Genomic DNA, 27,679 nt, shown 5'->3' on the forward strand with positions numbered 1-27,679 from the left:
CTGGGACTTCATCAAGATAAAAAGCTTTTGCACAACAAAAGAAACAGTCAACAAAACCAAAAGACAACCGACAGAATGGGAGAAGATATTTGCAAATGACATATCAGATAAAGGGCCAGTATCCAAAAATCTATAAAGAACTTCTTAAACTCAACACCCAAAGAACAGATGATCCAATCAAGAAATGGGCAGAAGACATGAACAGACATTTTTCCAAAGAAGACATCCAAATGGCCAACAGACACATGAAAAAGTGTTCAACATCGCTTGGCATCAGGGAAATCCAAATCAAAAACTCAGTGAGATATTACCTCACACCAGTCAGAATGGCTAAAATTAACAAGTCAGGAAAGGACAGATGTTGGCAGTGAGGCAGAGAAAGGGGAACCCTCCTACGCTGTTGGTGGGAATGCAAGCTCGTGCAGCCATTCTGGAAAACAGTATGGAGGTTCCTCAAAAAGTTGAAAATAGAGCTGCCATACAACCCAGCAATTGCACTACTGGGTATTTACCCCAAAGATACAAATGAAGGGATCCGAAGGGGTACGTGCACACCAATGTTTATAGCAGCAATGTCCACAATAGCCAAACTGTGGAAAGAGCCAAGATGTCCATCGACAGATGAATGGATGAAGAAGAAGTGGTATATATACACAATGGAATATTATGCAGCCATCAAAAGGAATGAAATCTTGCCATTTGCAACGACGTGGATGGAACTGGAGGGTGTTATGCTGAGGGAAATAAGTCAATCAGAGAAAGACATGTCATATGTTCTCACTGATATGAGGAATTCTTAATCTCAGGAAACAAACTGAGGGTTGCTGGAGTGGTGGGGGATGGGAGGGATGGGGTGGCTGGGTGATAGACATTGGGGAGGGTATGTGCTATGGTAAGTGCTGTGAATTGTGCAAGACTGTTGAATCACAGATCTGTACCTCTGAAACAAATAATACATTATGTTAAAAAAAAAAGAAGATAGCAGGAGGGGAAGAATGAAGAGGGGGAAATCGGAGGGGGAGATGAATCATGAGAGACAATGGACTCTGAAAAACAAACTGAGGGTTCTAGAGAGGAGTGGGGTGGGAGGATGGCTTAGCCTGGTGATGGGTATTAAAGAGGGCACGTTCTGCATGGAGCACTGGGTGTTATACACAAACAATGAATCATGGAACACTACATCAAAAACTAATGATATAATGTATGATGATTAATATAACAAAAAAAAACCCTAATGATGTGATGTGTGGTAATTAACATAACATAATAATAAAAAAATTAAAAAAAAAATAAATCCATCTATTATATTAGAATTAAAAAAAAATGTATTACCTGTTTGCTCCAAATCCACATATGATACTTGCTTCTTTGCCTAGCTATCAAAGAAATTGTATGTTTTTTTAAAGATTTTTTTATTATTATTTATTTATTTGAGAGAGAGAGAGAGATTGAGCATGAGATGGGGGGAGAGTCAGAGGGAGAAGTAGGCTCCCTGCTGAGCAGGGACCCCGATGCGGGACTGGATCTCCGGACTCCAGGATCATGACCTGAGCCAAAGACAGCCACTTAACTGACTGATCCACCCAGGTGCCCCAAATTGCATGTTTAATAAAGGTCAGACCTATATTTTGTGTGAAAATGAATGTTGTAGTGATTTTTTTAATCAACATAATAATCTAAGAATGACATTTTAGTAAGCTGGCCCATGTGTGCCTCTTTTTTTTAGAAAAAGAAGTCAGTGCAAAGTAATTGATGGACATGAAATGATGATCTTTTTTCCCATGATTGTCTTTAAAGTCAAATACTGTTTGTAGTTCCATAAAATGATTAAGTTGAAACTTATGAAACTGCCAATGTTTAACTCTCTTTGACTTAAAAAAATGAAAATTTCATGTATTTCTATGTAATAACATATGATCTCTCTGCATTCTTGGTTTTCACATGGTATTCTTTTATCTGGATCACACTTTCCCCATTAATTCATATTTTTTGCTCAAGTATTATCTCATTTGCTCAGTTCCACTTTGGAAAATCATTTCTTTTTCCTAAATATTATACTCAGATTATTTTCTTCTTTTTTTCCCCAACCATTATTTTTGGTCTATATCCCTTCTATGACAATTATATTATTTATTTCTCTGTATGTCTGTCTTTTACGAGACTTGGTTTTGTTTGCTTCTTGCATACCACATCCATTACAGTATATTTTTGTATGCAAACTTTATGAACAAGAACATGTCTAGGGCTTGAACAATGTGCCTGGGAGGAATAGAAAGTGGTTGCCAGGGGCTTGAGGCTGGGCGATATGGGGAAAGGTTGGTAAAAGAATGTAACTTTCAGGGGCGCCTGGGTGGCTCAGTTGGTTGAGCGGCTGCCTTCGGCTCAGGTCATGATCCTGGAGTCCCGGGATCGAGTCCCGCATCGGGCTCCCGGCTCAGCGGGGAGCCTGCTTCTCCCTCTGACCCTATCCCCTCTCATGCTGTTTCTCTCTCTCTCTCAAATAAATAAATAAATAATTAAAAAAAAAAAAAGAATATAACTTTCAGTTATAAGATGAATAAAGTCTAAGAATCTAATGTATAACATGGTGACTATAGCTAATACTCTTTGTATAAATTTGCTAAGAAAGTAGAACTTTTAAAAATGATAAATATGCAAGGTGGTAGATATGGTAATTAATTACATGGAGAGAATCTTTTCACAGTGTATATGTGTTTCAAATCATTATGATGTACATTTTAAACATTTATCCATTTTATTTTTCTCAATAAATCTGAAGAAAATATGCTCTGGGGGCCACACGTACTACTCATTTCATACTGGTAGCATCAGCTTGCATTCAAATTCTGACCCAGCCATTTTACCTACCCAAGATACTTAGGTGACTTGAACCTTAATCTAAGTAAATATAAAATGGGGACAATAATGGGATTTATTGCATAGGATAATTGTGAAGATTGGCTGTGACAATACATAGAAGTGGTTATTTTTAGATTTTCTAGGCTGTCACAATATATTTCCATTATAGATTTTAAAGTGTCTTAAGTGGAAAATCACATGTATTGGTTCAGAAAAAAACTGGACAAAATTCTACTGAGGACAAAGGGGAATTTAAAAATTTGAGCTCTCAGAATTTGTCATAATATAACCGTCCATGTTTATCTACTTTGTCTACTCTTTGCTTTTGATTTGCCTTTGCTCCTCTCATCAATGTGTATGACAGTGATGGGCCCCAGGCAAGTAGATGTAAGGAAATAGTTTAGAAATCTAATCAATGCAACAAGATTTTTTCTTAGAATTTTATTGGAAGATTAAAACAAGAACATTTCCATTGTCATGTGAAAAGGAAAAAATGAGCATTCGTAGTCAAGCGTTTTGTGTTCATTAATGTTGGCTCTTTTCTAGAAATTTGTTCTCAAGAATAGTGTACACATTCAGGGTTAATTCAAAAGAATTAATTGTACCTGCTATGTAACTGATTGTATTATGTCAGTGGCTTCCTATTTTTGCAAAGTGGTAAAACCCATAAAGCATATGGAAGTTCAATTTATAAAGCAAGTGTAAGTGGAAGGATATACATTAAAAAGGAGCCAGGGTATTGAAACCTATGCATATTCAGTTTACCTGTACATATGTAGAGAGTAATTTAATTAATTAAAATTATTTAAAAATATATACAAAGTCAAAATCTCACCAGTGTTCTTAAGCCTCCATACACAAAAGGAAAACATTTCAACCTTTAGTCTGATGTGTGTATTTAATACAGAAAATCAGGTAGTGAGATAAATTATTCCTTGTCTAAAAATCAAGACTGCATGTGTCAATAAGGTAAACATGAGTTTTTACAATTTGTTATCAACCTTAATTAAACAAATATATATGTAATAAGATTACACACAGTATTCAGAATACCATCTTGTCTATGCAAATTCCAACAATTCCACGTTTTCATGAAGAAAACACCCTATAAACATGTACTGACTGTATGACAAGCACTTTGAAAAGCTATGACATATAATTCTAAAAATCAGTCCTAAAACTTAAGTATTAGTATCTCCATTTTTTAAGAATAAAATCTAGTGGGACACCTGGGTGGCTCAATCAGTTAAGCAACTGCCTTCAGCTCCGGTCTTGATCCTGGGGTCCTGGGTTGGAGTCCTGCATTTGACTCCCTGCTCAGTGGGGAGCCTGCTTCTCCCTCTCCACTCCGCCTGCTTGTGCTCGCTCTCTCTCTCTCTGTCAAATAAATAAATAAAATGTTAAAAAAAAAAATTAGTAATTGGCAACAACAGGATTCAAAATATCAGAGTTTCAAGTCCCCCCCACCCTTCACTCTGGCTATTATGGTAATCCAAAATAAAAGCATTACCCTAATACAATGTAAATTTATTATTGGAGGCATGGATTGAATGAAAATGTTTTATTAGATTATTTAATTAACACTATATGAATATGATTTGACTAGGAATGTGTTATAAAGAAAAATAAATCGATGGGGGCACCCGGGTGGCTCAGTCGTTAAGCGTCTGCCTTCGGCTCAGGTCATGATCCCAGGGTCCTGGGATCGAGTCCCGCATCCGGCTCCCAGCTCGGCGGGAAGCCTGCTTCTCCCTCTCCCACTCCCCCTGCTTGTGTTCTCTCTCTCGCTGTGTCTCTCTCTGTCAAATAAATAAAACCTTTTTAAAAAAAAAAGATAAATCGATGTAGAGAAATAGCGTACAAATTACACTGGTTTTATAAGACTTCATGTGGAGAGATATCTATTCTTTGAAGTATAACATTATAAAATTTGGGTCTGTCATCTGGCAACTAAAGATATTCTTGTTTGACACATTGTTAAAAGCACTTTAATTCTAGAAAATTCAAAACAATAACTTCTGTAATCAATTTACTTTGATTTCCAGAATTAATCACAATCTCACTATATGATCTTGACAGCGTATCTCCTTTTTGACAATAATGAACCACTTGACTGAAACATTCATGTCTTGAAAGAAAAGAATTAAATGTGAACTGATGTGTTCATAACTGCATTACTTCACTTTTTTATGATCTGAAATAGGAATTTATTTGATGTGGAACACTTTTGTTATAATCTTTATGGGTCAAAGGAAATCATGTACATTGCCCCTAAGCTCTAAATGCATTATTTCCACAAATCTATTTGAAAACTCATTAGTTTAGCTAATACTTCAGTAAGACAATAAGTTTACCACAGCTATGCTCCCAAATGAGCAGAGAATATATAACTTCAACAAATCCTAATGGCTGCTATTCAGATAAGGAAGGGAGAAGGAAAAAAGGAAGAAAGGGGGAAATCAGGCCTAGAGGATGGGAGGAAATCTTGATTTATAGCAGCAGTATTTTGAGAATTTCTAACAAACTTAACTGATAGAAATCATTTCAGCCCCCAACAAGAATTGATTATGTAATATCAAAACACTCTTTTGAAAGGGGCAAGTAAACTTATTTTTAACGTGAGAAAATATTTTAACATTCTCCCCAAATTGAGTTACCCTTGCAATATATACAGAAATTTTGGTAAAGCAATTTTGATAAAAGCTAATACTAATAATGATAATAATCTTGATAACATTAATTATATTCCTGAATCAAAAACCAAGCAACCTGTTTCTATTTTCCCTAGGTAGTTCAGACCATCAGTGCAGTGGATAGAGATGAATCCATAGAAGATCACCACTTTTACTTTAATCTACCTGTGGAAGACACAAAGAACTCAAGTTTCATAATCATAGATAATGAAGGTAATGCCATTCACTCATGATGGCTTTTGATCCTTTCTTTGAGAAGTGTGCTTGATTTTAAGGGGATTTATAATGTTGCTTTTTTATAGGGTTCTTGCAATATGATAATGTTGAGAAATAGAACAGAGTGGCAGTGAAAATGGTAAACAAAACCCGAAGTCAAGTTCTGAAAATACTAGCCCCATTTCTCAGTGGGTTTCTTTAAATGAGAAACACTTTATCAAGTCACCAGTGGCTACAAGACCTTGCAAAACCTGATTGACCCTGCAGATATAATGGCTGTGCAGACACAGTTGTTCCTTTCATGTCCTTGTAAAACTCAAACTTCAATCTATGGGAAAGAAAATGATATACACTTACAGTCATGTTAGCTGGATTGATTCACAGATATTTGGAGTCATTAATTAGAAGCTATAAATATATAAAATTGGTTTAAGATTATTCTCTTTCCTTCAAAATGAAATGATTATATCAATCTAAGGACACAGTGTGCCAAAGGATTTTGTCTGCAGAGACAGACTATCTTCTCCTTCCATACAGAAGTGGATTGACTTTGCATAAAACCACTCTGTTCTTTTTTCTTTCATGTCAGTAAAAGATATTCTTGTCATAATATGAATCTATTTTAATTTTACTTTATATCTTAAAGATAAGAAACACCTTAGGATTTATTACTCAAGTATCCATAGCCAAACACCTACAGATGTCCTTCCTTACATCTGATTTTAGGCTTTGATCTATGGAAGATCTTTTGTGGGAGCATAAATGCAGGCATGTTCTCTCCCTTTTCTCCTTGTCAAATTTCTCCATGAAGGAAACTCAATTAAACTTAGGATAAAAATGCAAATATCAATAGAAGAAATAAATTAGAGCTTAAATTTGTTTATATTAGTATAAGTCACTGGGGTAAAATAAGTATATTAAAACAAAGAAAATAATTAATTTGGTTTAATGTTTGTGATTAAGAATAATCTGATAAAATATGAATTGAAAAATGTAAAGTCTCTTACCTTTTCAATCTGCCTAGTAAATAAAATCACAAGTTTTATAGGTTCCAAAGCATGACGGAGAATTCGTCTTAAACGATGATTTGGGATAAGTGGTTAGCAGGCACACATTTTCAAACACTTCATTTATTTGCATTTTACTGTTCGTGTATTCTAAGTTTTGATTACTACAGAAAATATTTTGGGGGATGGCAATAAAAAAAAGAGGGGGGAAATATAGGACTCAGACACAAGAAATTGCACCAAAAAAGGTTACTTGGAATATTTTGGGATTCAGGGGAAAAGAACTTCAAAAGTGTCAAAGCATATATTGTTCATCTTTGTTAATTTTTTAAATGTTCTGTCTAGAAGAGTGATCAGTGCTACTGAGGTTTAACTGTTATCTGAATTTTAAATAGAAAATGGGTTAATAATGTCAAAGTAAAATGAAACATCCCAATAGAATTTTTCCTACCAAATGAAACGAATCCTTCTGTCTCATTAATAAATGCATGATTTGAGACCACTTGCTCTGATATTGGTCGATGACTTTGAAAATCTTGTGCATTTATAGTATTTGTGAAAAGAATGAGTTTCTATTAGAAAAAGCACTGTCATGAGTAAAGAACCCAAATGAAACTCATACTGTCATCATAAATTTAATAGCAGCCTCTATAAAATATTGACATCTGTTTAAAAAGCTGTTTTCTTTGTTCCACAGCTAACGTTTTCTATCTTTATCAAAGACATTTTGGAACGGATTCATGTAATTCGTCTAATTATATAATTAGGGTTAAGGCAACGCCAAATCAGTAATGACTTTCTGAGTGGATCTTTTGACTTTTTATCAGAAATTTCTTCTTTATTACTTAAACTTACATGATATATCTATACATTGCTCTAGTGCATGTAACTGGTATGCATTTCTTTTATATTATTAAAAAATTATGCACATGGGTTTTTGTTTTAGATAACACAGCTGTAATTTTGACCAATAGAACTGGTTTTAGCGTTCAGGAAGAGCCTGTCTTCTACATGTCTGTCCTAATTGCTGACAATGGAATCCCGTCACTTACAAGTACAAACACCCTTACCATACACATCTGTGACTGTGATGACTCAGGCAGTACACACACCTGCAGGAATAAGGACCTTACACTTGCCATGGGATTCAGAACAGAAGTCATACTTGCTATTTTGATAAGCATCATGATGATATTTGGTAAGTAGTGCTGAACTGAACCCGTCTTCATTTCCTGGAAATAATGATAAATATAAAAAATAGTTAATTCTATTATCACAGCATGGTATGGGCGTGTGTGTGTGTGTGTGTGTGTGTGTAATTGCTCTTCTGAATATGTTGTAATTCTTAAACCAGTGGAGTAAATGAAAAATAAGAGTGACCCTGCGGGGCTGGATCTCACAACTCTGAGATCATGACCTGAGCAGAGATCAGGAGTCGGCCACTTAACCAACTCAGCCACCCAGGTGCCCCAAACTCCGTTTTTTTGCTTGTTTGATTGTTTGTTTGTCTGTTGTTGTTGTTTTTAGAAGCAGATGTTATATTCACTTTACAGACAAGGCAAATGAACCCCAAAAAGTCAGGCTTCCAAGACTACAAATAATTCATTTTGTGTAACCTTTTCTCTTTCTTTAACATACCAGTATATATAATCTAAACCCTCTCTTGCTTCCCTTATAACTTCATGTCAAAAGTCAACACCACTTTACTGAGTGTTGAGAACAGTTATATCAGCCACGGCTTCTATAATCCCAAACTCACTCCTCAAAATGGCATCTATGTTTCAGGGATTGCTTTGCCCTCACTCTTCTATTATTTCTCAAAGCTTCAAAAAATCACGCATTCCTCTTTACCATCCAAATTACCATTCTTTCCTACCCAGCCTCAGCTTTTAAGATAATTTTTAATGGTCTTTGATCCTAAAACCGAATATGGAGCTACATAGCTGGGTATCAGAATCAAGTGTAGTAAAAACAGTGTTGTGTTTGAAGGGTGACAAGTACTGATTTACTCATAGGGACAGACCTAAACCAAGTCCAAAAACCCATGAGTAAACCAAGGACAGCCTCACAGTCAGGGCATGAGTAAGATTTAGATGGTGGGAAGTATGGGTCAACCAATAGTCAGTAGTTTTCTTTGAAAATGTCATGAATACTCTCTCCAATTCATAGATTGAAAAAATTATTTATTAGTTCCCTTTCTATATCAGCCACATATCTTAGCTGAGTTTCACAGTACCTGGATTCAAACTCAATGACCTTATTTCAAGAACACTATTCCAATTTTTTAAAAGGTAAGATTTATATAAGGTATTGCCTAATGTATTTCTCTTTATGGTAATATTAATAACATCACTTCCTGTTTGTTTCAATTCCTATAGGTGAAATTCTGAACAGTTTAAAGGCTATGAAAGGGTTGGCTATTCTTGACACACACACACACACACACACACACACGCATGCACAATTTTCTCTAAAAATAGAAAAAAGGTGCTTTGAAATTACTGTTTTTATGTGATATTAAAATTATGTAATAAATATTGATTGTGGGCGTACCAGTGTTATGATTTTAAAAAATCATAGTTTGGGCTTTCTGAAATTAATGTGGTATCACTGAGCACAGGTTCTAAACCAACTATCTGGTGGCATATACTTTGTAGTCAATGAATATTAACGTAGAAAATCATTATGCCACAGAATTAGTCTCAGTGGGGAATTTCAAACTGCTCTGTTGTGCTTAACTTCTCTTAATGTGGATTATTGGTTACTAAAATTGACAAATGCATATAGATTGAAAAATGTTCCCTTATGCTATTTTTCTTTTTCTGTTTTCAATATATAAAAAATACGATTTTAAATTGATTATCATCACAAAACAGTTCACTTTTATTTTTATGATGTTTTTCTGCTCTAAATCATCAGCCAGAAATATTGTTACACTGCCTTATGTCATTCTGCATGACCCTTTAGTAAATTTTCAACAGCAAATACTGTAGCTGAGTTTTGGGGATTCAAAAGTTACACGAGGATATTCCACTGTGCAGGGAATGATGTCACCAATCCCTGCATTGTTCAAGGCTCAGCTGTTTGTTTTCTTTTGTCTTATAATCATAAAATCTAAACTCATGCCTTGAGCTTTTAACAAAAGCAAGGATTGTAAAGTTTATTATAAATAATGGGCGCCTGGGTGGCTCAGATGGTTAAGCCTCTGCCCTCGGCTCAGGTCATGATCCCAGCGTCCTGGGATTGAGCCCCATATGGGCTTCCCTGCTCAGTAGGGAGCTTGCTTGTCCCTCTCCCTCTCTCTCTCTCTGTGTCTCTCATGAATAAATAAATAAAATCTTTAAAAAAATAAATAAATAAATAATATGTAATATTGATGAATATAAACATATTAACACATAGTATACTTATTATACTGTGTTAATTAATGTCCTCATACGCTTTCTTTGTCAGGGTTTGTTTTTTTGATCTTAGGCCTGAAACAGCGAAGAAAGCAGACTCTCTTTCCAGAGAAAGGTGAAGACTTCCGAGAGAATATATTCAGATACGACGACGAAGGGGGAGGAGAAGAAGATACAGAGGCTTTTGATATTGCGGAGCTGCGGAGTAGCACCACCTTGCGGGAACGCCAGGCACGGAAAACCGCTCCCGCAGAGATCAGGAGTCTGTACCGCCAGTCCTTACAGGTTGGCCCAGACAGTGCCATCTTCCGGAAATTCATTCTAGAAAAGCTCCAAGAAGCTAATACTGATCCTTGTGCCCCTCCTTTTGACTCCCTCCAGACCTACGCTTTTGAGGGAGCAGGGTCATTAGCTGGATCTCTGAGCTCCTTAGGATCAGCAGTCTCTGACCAGGATGAAAATTATGATTACCTTAACGAGTTGGGACCTCGCTTTAAAAGATTAGCATGCATGTTTGGTTCTGCTATGCCGTCAAATAATTAGAGCTTTTTTTATTTTTAAAATTTTACAAATGCTAATATGTGTTTGGGCAAATTGGTAGTCTCTTAGTTAAGAGTGGTTTCCAGTTCTCGGTGTAGGGGAGAAAAGTTGTAGCGTCTTCGGATTTCCTGGGAGTGAATACCCCTTGGTTGTTTCAAGCTACCCACATGTTGTCCCCGAATACAGATGTGGAGTGATGCTAACCACCAGCTCTCTGCAGGCCAACTCTGGCATATAACTGAAATATTCCTCTAGCATTTTTTTTCACTACAATCCAATACAAAGTCTCAAAATTTTTGAATGTTTAATGTGAGAAAGGCCCTCAACTAGATCACCTTAATATTATTTCATTTATCCTTTTTTTTTTTTTTTAATCTTACCAAGTGAGAGTAAAGTGTTTATGTGTTTTAAGTTCCTGATGTGGGCGCCTGGGTGGCTCAGTTGGTTAAGTTCCTGATGCTACATGGAGATAACACCTAGTAGAATCTGGGTGATTATATAAAATTTTCAAAAACAGTTTCTTTTTTATGAATAAGCAAGTTTCTGACTGAGATTCTATGATTCACAATAGTTTGATATTTTAAAATCATTGTCAAGACCATACTTGAAAACTGATCTCAAATTTAGACAGATTCTTGGTCTATGTTAATTAATCAAAGATACAGTATAGATTTGTATTGTCTTTGGTATTACAGATTTGTATAAAAAAGGAAGTATGAAAATATGTCTGGGAGATTTTTATGTCATTTTTATATGTAACCAAAACACATCTTTATCATGTCACAATGCAATAACAAAATACATGTCAAGGTTTACTCAACATTAAATTTAAACGTTATGATAATTGTGGAAAGCGTGAAAAATTTTAAGTAAATTTTTATTGCCACTAAAAATGATAGCAATAAATGAAAGAAGTATTTGATTCAAAGTTGAATTAATATTCATCCAAAATATTTTGATCACCCTTACTGATTCTTACCATGCATAGAATAAAACATTATAAAATTCTCAGCATTTCCTTTTTATTAAGAACTTAGACCAGAACTGATTCTTCAGTGTCATTTTTTTATTATGGGATATAAAATTAGGTGCAATAGTTACTTTTATTGTAACATTATGAAGGAAGTATGCTAAGCTGCTGGACATGATAAAATCCATGGTAACATCCAGATAACAAGCTTTATGATAACATCAGATAATAAGATAATAAAACCCTTTAATTTTAATCAGCATTTTAAGAACGATCCTTATTATTTTATCCAAATCAAGATGGAATTCAAAATTCATAGGTTGAACAGAAAGAAAATGGTGAATACAGTGTCCTCAAAATTGTTTTATATGTTCATTTCTTATTAGCAGCATGTGAAAATGAGCTGAACCAAATTGACCATATATATTTAGGTAAAATATTTTGAATAATTTTTAGCTAAAGATAGTGGATTTGAATAGCTACAGTATTGTTTTCCTCTGCACTTGGAAACATAAACACCACACCATGTAATAGAAGCAAGGTTTTCCATCAATATCAATTCAGATACCATTATGTCAGCAACATAGGTATCATCACCTTACAAAAGCCCAAGACTGGAAATACAACAATTTAGGAGGATATTAAAAGTAGATGAGAAGTCATAAGCCATAGAAAATCTTTATGCATTCATATCATCATTTACTTAGGGAAGAGTGTGAATACTAAACAAAACAAAATGTTAAAAGAAAAAACTTGCTAATAAAATAGAAATGTATGAGTTGAGAGAACATTTCTATTTCTATCATACTGACATAAAAATTGAAAGAGTATAATTGGGGATATTTTCAGGAATTATTCCATAAAGGATTGTTCCCCGTATTTAAAAGATATTGTTACATAATCTTGGTTGAAGAATTGGAAAGTACGATAAACAACAGGTTAATCAATCCATGGAAGATAGATGAGAAAAACAGAAATAGGGTTTTCTGAGGATCCAGTGGGTTCTGTCATGGGACAGAACAACCTATCAATTTGGATGAACACTTTAAAAAATGACCATCTGCATCAACGGGGTTCCATGTTTGAGCCCTGTGGCACTAAGCAGATGTGTTAAAATAAATTCTGGTTTAGTTGATGATGGGATTGTTAATTATAGGTACATAGGAAAAGAACATACATGGTTGCATATCTATTTGCTAGTCTAAAAAATGTCCTTTTAAACTATATCAAAAAATACTATCTGATTCTTGTACAGAAGTTGCAATTTCCTTGAAATTATACTCGGTCACATTTCAATCACACTTGACCTTTTTGTAGTCACCTGGGTGTTGCAAGAACACAGCTGTATCCTAAGCTAAAGACATGGCATTAAGATCTCATTTTTGTAAATTTTCATAAAGGCTAAATCAATGCAGATATTTATGAAAATAGCACAGCTTCACATTAATACCTGCGGTGCTTAAATATTACCCTTCGTTAACTCACAGGACATAGGAAAAAATAATTTTAAAAGTGTTTTTGACACTGACCAGAAGCTGTGCAAACTGTCTGGGATTTGGCCAAGGTGGGCATCAGAAAGATCAATGCAAATGTATGTAAAAACTGAATAGTATAAAACATTTTCATGATGTTTCTTCCAAGTTCCAGCTAATCAATAATCTGTATACAACAACATATCAAATCAATTTGGAATTTCATATATTTTAAATAATTCAAAAATCAATTCTTATCTAAATCAGAAGCAAAATACAAAAAAGTAAACATAATTTTAGTGTCCTTAAAAATTTGTGAGCATATGAAAATAGTTTACAGAACTATTTCATGTCATTCTTTTGTGCTTATTCATTTTAATATTTAAAACGTGATATGTTCTATTGAGTTCTGCAGTGCTAAGTGATTTATCTCAGCTACAAATAAGGCTGCACATGTAAAATAACTCATATCCATGATTACATAGAGGTCCAAATCTGTAGAATGTTTTGTCTAGAAAAGGGAGTGGAGCTGATGTATGTATTCACATGTTTCCATAATATCTCATTTACATGCTAGTGAGAATAAGTGGTCTATGAAGTACATTTTTAATTATTTTCCAGTTGCTAACATTTCTTTGTTGTGTAAACTTTGATGAATTATTTAAAATGTTATCTTTTGGTACCTTAATTTGTACAGTAAGGATATTAAAAATAGATAATCAGATTTTCATAGGAATTAATAAAAATAATACATATAAAGAATGAATTATGCCTCATGTAGAGAATGTATGACATTTTATCTGTTATTGTTAACATAACAATTATTGTGACATTATTAAGTTTATCTTTAGAAATGCTCATAGACCAAGCTCATTCCTCTACAATTAATGTGGACAAGAAGAAAATGAATTAATGCAGGACAATAATTAGCTTGCTTTTACTTACTGCCTCCCCACCTTGACCCTTCCTGGGTAATGTTCCATTATTACCAAAGGAAAAAATTAATTGCTCAAGTTATGCATTATGTATGAGATGTTCTGATTGAAAGTCACTCCCCTATGGCATTTATTTGGGGGAAAAACTCTGCTAAGTAATAACCACAGATCATGGCAACTTTATGTAGGTATGGGTATTTTAGGGAAAAAAACTGTCAAAAAAGAAAGGGGTTTGCTCACTTAGTCACTAATGCACAAATGAAATTATCTCTATGTTATATTAGATTTACATGGAAGAAATAAAACAAACATGCTAACAGCTCCATAAGAAAGCTTTCAAACCTGTTGTTGATAACATCCGATGCCCAAAGTTCTAATTTTATATTAGGAATTTAAAATTAAATTAAAAAACAGATTGTTCTCATCACCTCTGACAATACAAAATGAAAATCTGCACCTTTGGCTTTTACCTACGCTGTCCTATCCTCTCTCTTTTTAAAAAACAATAATTAAGAATACATTGCCATATGTTCTCTGCTGAGTAAATTTTTATCCTCTTGTCTTTTTTATCCAATCTTAGGGCTCAGGCAAGTTCTAGGCAATTGTCCAGCTTATACCGACACCTTGGTTTTCAGATACTTCTTTCTTATTCCAGATGACCTCTACATAATTCTGGAAGCTTCCTCTGCAGCACTAATTACCTAATTTTAACTCTATTAAAACTTAACACATATCTGCACTTGACATATTCAGTTTACATAGAGAGAATTTCACCCGATTATTTGAAAATGGTTTAAGTTTGACTAAATGTATAAATTAAATTAGAAGTGGATAAATCACATAATATATTTATCCATAGCAATTTATCATTATCACACATTGTTTAATAATAACACAGTTTTTAAGAGCAAAGATTTCTTTTTTATAAAATAGTGTCTACAGTCATGGTACTTTATTTTTGTGTAAATACCTGAAAGTAAAATCTTACCAAGGCACAGGCTAAGAAAAATTGTGAACTGTAAAAATTCTAAGTATTTTTCCCATCGGGTTCACTCATTCTTAATAAGTAAATTAACAAACATCGAAGATTTTATCCACTGGTAGTATCTAGGGAGCATCTCTAAGTGGAGCGCTATGTAATAAACCCTGAATAGAATCTCAGCAAAGGAAATATCAGGGTCTTAGCCTGAAAAATATCGGCAAGGAACACTTGGAATTGAAGGAAGCAGATGTGACCAGAATGACTGAGTACTGCTAACGTGAGACTTGGTGCTGAGCCCAGCTCCCTCCGTGCTTCACAAGGAATATCTGCCTCTTAGCCGTCTTCCCATAGTTATGCTACTGGCCAAAAAGAGGAAAATATTAATGATGGGAGGATTTGTATTCTTTCAAATGTTTCTGAATATAGCAAACAAAGCAGTTCCCCTAAATCTCTCTCACTCTTTTTGTTTTAAGCACCTGTATTTCTAGGTCCTATTCTCAGTGGTTTTCTTTTTTTTCTTTTCTTTTCTTTTTTTAATGTGTTATCTCATTTAATCATCTATTGTGTGAGGGAGGCACTGGTGTTATTCCCAGGATACTAACAAGGAAATTGAGACAAAGAGACACAAATTACTTCAGTAATTTGCCTGAAGTCATATATGTAATAAGTAGTAATAATGCACACCTAGGCAAGCTAGTTCTAGATTCCAGGCTTTTATCCATTACACCATGCTGTCTGTCCATTTACCGCAGCTCCTTAGGTTATTAACCTTGGGGCTTTTTAATATGACATATTTTTCTGTCTCCATAGTAACAATCCTCCCATAAAGGGTATTCAAACAAATAATTGTGTGCAATTTTTATATCATAATTAGCAAATAAATGATGAGCACAAGAAAGATAGAAGATTAAGGCAAGAAAATATATATTTTTTTAAACCCCACTAAGTTCACATTGGAGAACTCACAGCAATTGCCATTTGTTTGCATTGCTTTCATTACATCCTCCTGCTTCTTCCTTGGATCTTCCTTCGATTTGGCATTTTCTGTATCATATACCACTTACACTAAAATGTGCTTGATTTTTTTGCCTTTTTTTCCATCATTTAATCATCAACTAGAGACAGGGATTAGCTGTTTTTGAGCAATGATTTTTGAGATTCGTGGGGACAGAACAGAGCACTGAGACTCACAGGGCTGGTGAATGATTTGAATGCGAGGCAGCAGAAAGTAAGCTTACATTAATATCAGACCTGGTTCCCTGATTTATCTTTCAACAGTGATCTGTGTTCTAGGAATGAAAGCAAGATAATAAGCCCGACATGTTCCTTTAACTTTTCCCTTCTGATATCAGACTGCATGGTCTCTATCTTACCAAGGGGTGTAATATTCCTTGATTAAAGGAGACAGCACTGGTCAACAGATGACCCCAAATACCAGGATAATAGGCACGATCACTAGTGTACCTCTATCGATTCTTCTAGCATGCGTCCACTTCACTTAGGATAAAAACGAAGTGGAGGTTCCCTTTGGTTCCCAGCAATTCATGGTATCAAGTGAACACATTGGGAAGCACATTAATCACCTGATTTTTTGCACATCTGAACTGTAATTGAGTTATTTTTGACCTTCCGACAAATATATTTTAATGAGGTATTGATTTTTAAGGTGGCCGACACAGAACAGTACAAGTCGATTTAATAATATGCATTTTTAACTTGAAATTCCTTGTTTAAGAATGTCTTCTGCTCAAATTAGGGTCAAATCAGGCAAATCTTTAAAATCATAAACCCAGCGAAGGTGCAAACAAGAAAGAGAAAATAAATCACGAGCCGTAGATCCAGACCCCTTTTAAAAGGGCAACTATGCTTACGAGATGGCTTTCCATGCTCTTTCTACTTTTCTTGGTGGAAAGCAAGTACTCTGAAATCCTTTCTCTGTAATATTTTTAGAGAAAATATTAGAACATGGGGGCCGGTTTGTAACATGGAATCACTAATGTATTCCTTACTAGGCAATTAAAATGGCTTGTTCCTGCTACTAACCTGAGGTTTGACTCTTATCTGGCAAAAGCAAGGTTGACAAGTCACAAGCAAGATCTGCTCCAGCCGTAGGTGCATTCTACCCATTTTGATTTAGATGGAAGACTGCCCTTCTGTATTTTGTGCCAAGGCAAACATTACCATTATCAACTCAGAGGTAGGGAATATAATTGAATATGTATAAGGAAGTAGCACCAACCGACACAGAATTGTATAACTTTATATTACATTAAAATCCTAAATTTCTTATGGATTCTAATTTTGTTTTCCTATTGGCTTGCAACATTAATAAACATTAATAGATTTATTGAACTATATAGCAATAACTAGAACTGAAGTCATAGTTTAGACTTTTATGAGTGAATCATCCTAGAGTATTTAACATTCCAGATTGCAGAAGGTTTCTGCCCTTGTAAATCATTTGCTACTTTATAATGTGTTCTCTTTTCTAATTAAATTGATTGCACAAAGCTGGTAGAACCTTGGGATTTGAACTCAAAGAGCATTATGGAGGCAGAGCTATTCATTTCTGAGCTGGTTCTTGTTTTGTCACATACCAAACTATTCTAAAAGCCAGATGCTATTTTCTATGGCATGTCTGCTACTCCCTAAGGTAGATTTCAGCCCCCAATGTTCCCTTCCCTAATCACTTCCATTTATTTTTATACTGTATATAACATTAAGTAAATCAGAGTATTCCATTATGACCTCTAATTGCTTTTCTGAAGAGTAGGCTTCTTAAATGTATTAAATATGTTAAACATGGCAACAGTCCCACTGAGAGACATAGGGATCTCAACAACATCATCACCTTTATAAAGCAATTGAAGATGCTTCTCTTTTTCCAGGCAGTTCTTTAATTCAAGTAGAAGTAATCTGAGATGTGGCTTTTATAATTAGCCTTTGCCTTAAGACATTGCCCCAGAAGAGAAAAGATCAGAATAATAATGAAATTTTAAATAACATACCTACACTGCTTTGCATTAATAATAGAAGAGCCAAGGGATATTGGTTGGAATACTCAAGTATTTAGTAGATATCTTTTGGGGAAATATAGTGTATGGTTAGCATTGTTAATCTTTTCCAAAGTTAAATCTCAGACTGTTAAACAACTGTTAAACTACTTGTAAGTCAGTATGTCCCTAAAGTGTCCCTCAACTACTAAAAATATCAAGAGGTGAAAATGCAAATTTTAGAAGATATTTTGCTTCCTAAGCAATTACTTTCATCAAATGATCCACTTTAAAAATACCATTAAATATCTTTAAAATGTGACCTCTATATGATTGATCCCTATACCGTTTCATTTTTAGGATGATTTGGTTCTAAAATACTAAGTGACACACACACACACACACACACACACACACACTTACCCTAAGTACTACACCAAGCTGTGCAATGTAAAATACTGTTACAAATATATAATAGGCTGCAGAAGTCACACCCTAAGATAGTGACAATCTATTCTGCTATATTCTCATCCTAGGCTCTTTCTAATGACACGAAGCCATCTCACTTATTCAACTTCCACTTTTAATCCCAAACAGCAAATATTTATTGAGTACCCACTACATGGCAAGCATTTTAGCAGATGCTGAGAAAATCAGGGAGAATAACACATGGTCTCCCAACACCAAAAACACAAGAGACGTGTGCCCAGCAGTACATTTATCACAATCCAGATGCTATTGGAGGTAAATATAAAGTGGCCTTGGAACATGGTGGAGGGAACCACTCACTGGCTCATTATGGCAGTAGAGAATATGGCAGAGAAAAGCAGTGAGGATACACTTTGCTTCACAAGAAGGTGATATTCGAGCCATGGTTTGAAGAAGATTGATAAGGATATAGTCATTCCCACAATCTTTGCAGATACCATACCATACCCCTGACACATGTACCTCCCACACAGTGGAATTTCTTTGGATGTTAGAACTTGCTTGTGACACCTTGCTACGTTTGTAGGTACACAAGAGTTACCTCAAAGCTAGGCTTCCACCAAAGACACAGTAGTGAATACCAGTCATGTTGCAAAGGCAAACACTTAGGTAGGGAGCTTAATCCCGCTGTGGAAAGAAAGCACTGTATTGCACAACTCAAGGGCTGCCATTCATTTGTCATTCCGTGTTGTATAGTGTTTGATTTATGAGACAACGCTGGCCACAAATGGCTTCCTCCCAAGAAAATTTTGAATATATTTTATTTTTTTAAAAACAATTTTAGGGGCACCTGGGTGGCTCAGATGGTTAAGCGTCTGCCTTCGGCTCGGGTCATGATCCCAGAGTCCTGGGATCGAGCCCCACATCGGGCTCCTGGCTCAGCGGGAAGCCTGCTTCTCCCTCTCCCTCTCTCCCTGCTCATGCTCTCTCTCTCTGTGTGTCTCAAATGAATAAATTTTAAAAAATCTTAAAAAAAAACAAAAACAATTTTAGATTTACTGAAAAGTTGTGATGACAATATAGTCTTCCCATAAAACACTTGTCCAGTTCCCCCTAGTATTAACATTTTCCATTAGTGCAACATGGTTATTCTAATTAATGAACCAGTAATGATACATCATTACTAAAACTCATAATTTATTCAAATTTCCATAGACTTTACCTAATGTCTCTCTTGTTCCAGCATCCTATCCAGGGTACCTGCCACATTACTTTGTTTTCACGCTCCTTAGTCTCCTCTTAGCTGTGATAGTTTCTCAGGCTTTCATTGGTTGAGATGACCTTGACTGTTTTGAGTGGCTCTGGTTGGGTATTTTGTAGAATGTCCCTCTGTTAGATTTTGACTAGTGCTTTCCTAATGATCAGACTGGGGTTATGGGTTTTGAGGAGGAATATCATTGAGGTAAACTATCATTTTCATTATATGGTAACTCAAGGGTACATACTATCAGCGTGGTTTATTTCTGCTGATGTTGACCTTGATTACCTGCTTGAGGTAGTGTTTTGCCAATTTTCTCCACTCTAAAGTTAATCTTTTTTCTCTCTTTCCATACTATACTTTTTGCAAGGAAGTACCTATGTGGATCCCATACCTAGGACATGGAAAATTATGCTTCCTCTCACTGAAGATCATTTTTTTATGGACTATGTGTCTATTCTCCCAACTTATTTACTTATTTATTCACTCATTTATATCAGTATGTACTTATGGATACTTTTGTTCTATTTTAGGTTATAATATAATATTACTTAATTTTGTTGCTCAAATTGTTCCAGCTTTGGTCATTGGGAGTTCTTACAGTTGGCTTTTGTGTCCTTATGACATACCCGTGTGTGTGTGTGTCTGTGTGTGTAGTGCTCCTCACTTTTCAGCACTATCACATGCTCTAGGCTTATCATGTATATTCCCTGCTCCACTCCCAGAAGAAGCCATTTCTCCAAAGAGCCACAGGGTAAATGTTATTGGAGAATGATGTTAGATACCAAGTTTGGGCAATAGGTGTTGTTATTGCTACGGGGATATTATTTCTTTCCTATTAGGCCTTTTCAGCTGACAGAGCAAGGAAATGTATGTGTGTTTTTACTGTTACTTGCATATACACATATCTTAATCATATCATAAATATTTCCACACATTACCACCTGCATCTGCATTAAGCAAAATATGAGTTTATGCTCATGGTTCCAACACTAATCCACTAGCTCATGGATCATCCTAGCCTTCTACACTTGATTATTATATCTAAACTGTGCTCCACCAATAAGCAAACTAGCTTCTCATATCTGCTATTTATTTAGTTAATTATTCAAGTTTATCTACAAGATTGTGAGCCAGTTTCCCCTTTGAGACAAAACTTTATCCCCTAGATTACAGGGCTATGTACAATTTCTTTTACCTTTAGTTTTACAGACTCTAGTTATTTCCAAAGTTACTTAGGTCAGCACCTCCCCCCGCCAACTTTCAGTGAGGTTGTTTCATAGATTTATGTAGTTATATAGTACAGTTATATTGTTTTGTCACATTCTGCATTCCATTCTGAGATTCCCTCAATCTCCTAAATATTTTTATTTACATATATTCAAGTTAATTCTATATAATGCTATAAGCTCAATGGGTTTTGACAAATTGTAGTGTTATATAACCTCAATCACATTATCATACAGAATAGTTTCTTTGTCCTAAAAATGTCCCTGTGCTTTTCCTATTTAACTCTTCTTTCCTCCCCCCCACCAAAATCTGGTAGTTATTGGTCGTTTACTTTCTTTATAGTTTTGCCTTCTCAAGAATATCTTATAATTTGAATCATACAACAGGTAGCCCTTTAGACTGGCCTCTTTCACACAGCACTGTGCTTTTAAGGCACCCTCAGATCTTTTTGTGGTTTGATAACTCATTTATTCTATTGCTGCCTAGTATTGCATTAGATGGATGTACCATAGTTGGCTTATCTATTCACCTATAGCAGGACATCTTGGTTGCCCTCCTTTTTGGCAACATGAATAAAGCTCATGTAAACATTCCTATGCAGGTTTTTGCATGGACATAAATGTTCAAATCACTTGTGTAAAAACCTAGGAGCGTGATTCCTTGATCATATGGTAAGGCTTTGTTAAGCTTACTGAAAAGATACCAATCTGTGCTCCCAAATATCTATACCATTTGAATCCCCATCAACAGTGAATGAAAGTCCCTGTTGCTCCACACCTTCCTGAGCATTTTGTATCAGGAACTTTTTGGATTTTAGCCATTCAAATAGGTTTGCTGTTGTATCTCATTTTAATTTGCATTTCCCTCATTACAAATTATAATGAGCATCTATTCATATTCTTATGTGCCAACTGTATATCTCCTTTGGTGAAGTGACTGCTCAGATCATTTACCCATATTTTAATTAGGTTGTTGGTTTTGTTGAGTTTTAAGTCTTTCTTCTATATTTTGAATAAAATACAGAAAAAAAAAAGGGTTCTTTCTGTATTTTAGATAAAATATATTTTCCAGATATGTTTTTCAAACATTTTATCTCAGTGTCTTGTCTTTTTATTTTCTTAACAGTATCTTCTGCAGAGTAGAAGATTTTCTTTTAATGAAGTATATTTTATCAATTTTTTTCATGGATCATGCTTTTGATGTTGCATCGAAAAAACTCAGCCAAGGTCGCATAGATTTTCTGCAAAGTTCTCCTCCAAGATATTTATAGTTTTGTGTTCCATATTTATATCTATGATCCATTTTGGAGTGAATTTTGGCAAAGTCATGATGCCTTTGTCTAGGTTTATTTTTTCTCATGTGTACATCCAATTGTTCTAACACCATTTGCTAAGAAGACTATCCTTTCTGCAATGAATTCCCTTCGCTCCTTTTTCAAGCATCAATTGAGTATATGTGTATTTCTTTCCCCTGGGCTCTTTATTTGGTTCCATTGATCTATGACAATACCATGCTGTCTTAATTACTATAGCTTTAAAGCAAGCCTTGAAATTGGTAGTGTGAATTCTCCAACTTAGTTATTTTTCTTCAGTATGTATTGGCTATTTTAGAGCTTTTTCTTTTCATGTAAAGCTTAGAATCAGTTTGTCCACATCTACAAAATAGCTTACTTGTGTTTGTACTGGGATGGCACCCATCTATAAATCAAGTTGGGAAGAACTGCCTTTTAAACATTGTGCCTTCTATTCCATAAATAAGGAATATCTATTTATTTAGATCTTTGATTTCTTCCATCAGAATTTTGTAGATTTCCTCATATTTTTATAAGATTTACATTTAAGGATATTTTTGTGCTAATATAAATGGTAATGCACTTTAGTTTCAAATTCTAAGTGTTTAGTACAGGTGTATAGGACAGAAATTGACTTTTCTTGTCTTTTTTTTATTTTTTCATTATGATTTTTTTTTGTTTGTTTGTTAACCATGTATCCTGCAACCTTGCCATGCTCACTCATTAGTTCCAGATTTGTTTGTTTTTTAATTGCTTGGGATTTTCTACATAGGCAATCATGTCATCAGCAAGCAAACATATTTTTACTTCTTCTATTCCAAACTATACTTTTGGTTTTCTTTTTCATTTTTTTCTTTTTTTGTCTAATTGCAGTAGATAGGAATTCCAATATGATGTTGAATAGAAGTGGTGAGAGGGAACACCCTTCCCTTTCCCCAACTTGGTTAAAAGAGTCTAGTTTCTCACATTACATATGATGTTAGCTGTAAGTTTTTTCTAGATATAACAAATTTCTGCTCTATTCTTAGTTTGCTGAGTTTTTTCTTTAAGTCATGAATAGGTGTTGGATTTTGCTATTTTTAAGCAATAATTCGTATGATCATTTGATTTTTCTTCTTTAACTTTGTTGATATTGTGGGTTGTATTTATTGATTTTCAAGTATTGAGCCAGGTTTGCATTTCTAGAATGAGTAAACCCACATGGTCATGGTGTATAATTCTTTTTTATACATTGTTTTTGCTAATGCTTGCTTTACACATTGGTTTGCTGATATTATGTTTAAGGAATTTTGTATTCATGTTCATGAGACACATTGGTAGCTTTCTTTTCTTGCAGTGTTTCAATTTGATTTTGGTATTGGGGTAATATTTGCCTCAGAGAATGAGCATAGAATGAGTTAAGAAGAGTTCCTTTTAGGGTGCCTGGGTGGCCCAGTTAGTAGAACATGTGACTCTTGTTCTTGGGGTTGTGAGTTTGAGCCCTGCATTAGGTTCAGAGATTACTTAAAAAAAAAGACTTCCGTTTTTTGTGGGTTTTTTTAAGATTTTATTTATTCATTTGACACAGAGAGAGAGAATAAGCAAGGGGAGTGGCAGGCAGAGGGAGAAGGAGAAGCAGGCGCCACGCTGAGCAGGGAGCCCAATGTGGGACTTGATCCCAGGACCCTGAGATCATGACCTAGCCAAAGGCAGATGCTTAACTGACTGAGCCACCCAGGAGACCAAAAAAGACTTCCTTTTGCTTCTACTTGTTTTTTAAAGGGATAGTAGAGAATTGGTATCATTTCTTTCTTAAATATTTGATAAAATTCACAAATGAAATCATCTGGGCTTGGTGTTTTCCATTTGTAAGGTTATTAATTACTAATTCAATCTCTTTAATAGATAAAGAACTACACAGATTATTTTTTCTTGTGTGAGTTTGGTAGTTTGTGTTACAATGAATTGGTCTGTTTTATCTATTTTTTTTTAAGATTATTTATTTATTTGTCAAAAAGAGAGACAGTGAGAGAGGGAACACAAGCAGGGGAGTGAGAGAGGGAGAAGCAGGGCCTCCCGTGGAGCAGGGAGCCCCATGCGGGGCTTGATCCCAGGACCCTGGGATCAGGACCTGAGCCGAAGGCAGACGCTTAACGACTGAACCACCCAGGCGCCCTGTTTAATTTATCAGAATTATGGGCAGAGTTTTTCACAGTGTTCACTTGTCATCCTTTTAATGTTCATGAATTAATACCTTTAATACCCCTTTTATTTCTAATGTTTATAATTTGTGTTTCCACTGTTTTTTCCCCCTTGGTTGTCCTGCCTAGACTTCTATTAATTGTATTGATTTTTTTAAGAAATCACCTTTGGTTTTACTGATTTTGTCAATTGCTTTTATGGTTTTTTCAATTCCATTAATCTTTTTTTACCTGATTTTATGAATTGTTCTCCTTTGCTTGCTTTTGTCTTAAATTGTTCTTTCTCTAGTTTCCTAAGATGGAAACTTAGATTATTGATTTTAGATCATGTTTTTTGTAACACTTTAATTTAAATTTAAATTTAATTAAAATTGTGATTTTATTTCACTTGTTTTAATTTTTAAAATTTTTTGAGATTTATTCTCAAAATAAATCTTGTCCCATATATTATTTAGAAGTGTGTTCCATAGCCTCCAAATATTTGAGGATTTTCCAGGTATCTTTCATATAAACTTCTCTTTTAATTCCATTTTGGTAAGAAAATATCCTTTGTAGGACTTCTATGCCTTAAAATTTGTCAAGGCGTTTTGATCACCAGGACTATTGTCTATCTTAATGAGTGTTCCATGGGAGTTTGAGAAGAATATGTATTCTGCTGTTATTTCATGGACTGTTCTATAAATGTCAATGTGATTGAATGGTGGTGCTGGTCAGGGCAACTATATCATTTCTGATTTTCTGCCTGCTTGAACTGCCAATTACTGAAAGAGGGTGTTGAAATCTCAAACAAAATAATGGACTTCTCTATTTATTCTCTAAGTTCTATAAGCTTTTTTTCCCTCATATGTTTGTGCTTTTTTGTTAGATGCACACACATTAAAAATTATGTTTTCATGGAGAATTGATTTCTTTATCAAACTATCTATAGATATAGAAATAAATATTTATCATTATCTATAATGGTACACGGATAAATGTACAGATGCATATATAGATATATATTACTATCTATATAGACATATCTATCTGTATCTCCCTCTTTACACCTGATGCTTTTCCCTGTTCTAAAATCCACTTCTTCTGAAATTTATATACTGATTAAAGAGTTTTTATTAATATTAACACAGTACATTATTCCCATGCCTTTAGTTTTACTTATTTGAGTCTTCACATTTAAACATATAGTGAGTTATTTTTATATCCACTCTTACAATCTGTTTTAATGATTATAGTTACACCATTCACATTTAAAGTGATTACTGATATATATGAATAATAGCTATCATGTTAATAGTTGTTTTCTATTTATTGATTCAAATTCGTCTACTGTCCTTTTTGTCGCCTTACATAGAGCCCATACTTTGTGATTATTTCATCTATAATCCACTTTCATTTACTGGAGCTTTGGTGATGTGGTGATAAGGTGTGAAGGAGGGGAAGCATTCTATAATGTTATGATTAAATTCTAGTGTATGATTAATCTCTTTTCTTGACACTGTGTCCCTGTTCTTTGAACTTCATAAGTATTTCTTAGGTCCTGTCTCCCCTCAGGTGAGAGAGAAATCTAGTGGGAGCTAGAGTGACATAAATGCCCTTGTCTGCAGGTGGGTATGGCTCTGGTAAGGTCTTCTCCCCTGGAGAGTACCCACGGAGCTGGGCTGTTCTATGAGCCCGTGGAGAACATTCTGGGGATACGTTTACATTTCCCATTGCCAGAAATACAAGAAACCTTTCTTTCTTTCCTTCTATTCAGGCTTCTTTCCTCCCCTCTTCATTTCCTCTTCTGCTGCTTTGGCTCTTTACCGTGAGAACCTGCTGGAATCTTAGAGAGGAAATGCATGAAAGAATGCAGCTCCCAGGACTTTCTCACTCTTCAGCAATTCTTCCATTTACCTAGTAAATCCTCCAGGCAAGCAGATCAAGCTGTGACTGACTGGATTCACCTGTCTACAGATTTCAGCGTGGCAGTCTGTCCTGCAATATTCTCAGCAATGTTGTCGGTTCTCTGTATTTAAGAGAAGTCAATGATTTTTAATTTGTTCCGTTTTTGTTGCTATTATTGTAAGAATAGGGGTGACATCTTTCAAACTCGTTACACTTTGTTGCTTGTGCCAGAATTTTTTCCCCAAATTTTTAGTAAGGCAGAGGGGAAGCACAAAGTTGGCAATCAGCTGAAAAGAAGAAGAAGGAAAAAATGGTGGTGCCCATCAGCCTCCCTCTTCGGAGCATATCCATAGGCCCTGACCTTCAAGCCAACGCTTTAAGGTTAGCAAATGAGTTTCTTTCATATAAATTCTGGTTGCTTTAAAAGAGGTTGCTTCCGGCTGGGCTCTGGGGCGTTTGGGCCCTTTAAGAGAGGTTTTTCAGTTCACAGCTATTTTGTGGGTCTTGTGGTGGTTTTCAAAGCTAGATGTTTGGGGAGCTTATCTCTCAGGTGCAGATCATAAATGTTGGGGTGCTCAATGTGGGTTTAAGCCATTCACTGTTCAGGGAGAAGCTCTGGGTTTTGAGCTCCTTCCTGATTATGAGTTTCTGCTTTCACTAGCGTTGTGTTATAATTTGAAATTGTCCGTGGCTCTTGTGGATCCCAGGCGCTGGTAGCAAATCTTTCCTTAAAGGACCAGATAGTAAATATAACAGGTTTGCTGTGGATCTGGTCTCTATTGCTACTTTCCAACATTTGCTTTTGTAGTGTAAAACAATCATAGATAAAGCATAAATGAGTGGGTGTTGCTATGTTCTAAGAAAACATTATTTGTAAAATCAGTCAGCTGGCCCACGGGCCAAAGTTTTCCAAACTTTGCCCTCAGATAGTCTTTGGGAACCCAACAGGCTTACAGCTATATATTAATACTTTAGTGCTTTATGTGGTGATTTCTTTTCAGTGTCCTAAGAGTTAAACAGTATGTGGAATTTGCCTGGATTATGATTGGAGAACAGGGTCTAGTATGGGTTCTATCATGTATGAACAGGTAATTTAAATTCCCTACTTCAGTTTATTCACGTGAAAAATCAAATATAGTCCTATCTATCAGAGAGAGGACAGAATCAAGAAAAACAAATTAGATTGTCATAACTTTTCTGTGCCTATTACAGTTCTTTGTAGGAATTCATTAAACGCACCTGCTTTACATAGTTGGTTATTTTAAGAATAAGAAAATATATCTGAAAATATATTGTAAATGATAAGATACTGGATACTTGAGATTTATTATAACTAGCA

General features: G+C 35.0%; 1 protein-coding gene across 2 annotated transcripts in view; it reads left to right on the plus strand.

The window, feature by feature from the left end:
* The window catches only part of CDH19 (cadherin 19), a 104,987-nt gene extending 86,180 nt beyond the window's left edge, over positions 1 to 18,807 (plus strand). For both annotated transcript variants that reach the window (XM_034996095.1, XM_034996096.1), the window contains exons 10-12: positions 5,648 to 5,765; positions 7,722 to 7,973; positions 10,229 to 18,807. In XM_034996095.1, coding sequence (XP_034851986.1) covers positions 5,648 to 5,765; positions 7,722 to 7,973; positions 10,229 to 10,719 — 861 coding nt within the window. In that variant the 3' untranslated portion in view covers positions 10,720 to 18,807. The remainder of the gene's footprint in view (positions 1 to 5,647; positions 5,766 to 7,721; positions 7,974 to 10,228) is intronic.
* Positions 18,808 to 27,679: the final 8,872 nt, after the last annotated feature.

Source organism: Mirounga leonina, unplaced genomic scaffold (genome assembly GCF_011800145.1).
Source record: "Mirounga leonina isolate KUSES-001 unplaced genomic scaffold, KU_Mleo_1.0 Mir_93, whole genome shotgun sequence".
NCBI classification, from domain to species: domain Eukaryota; kingdom Metazoa; phylum Chordata; class Mammalia; order Carnivora; family Phocidae; genus Mirounga; species Mirounga leonina.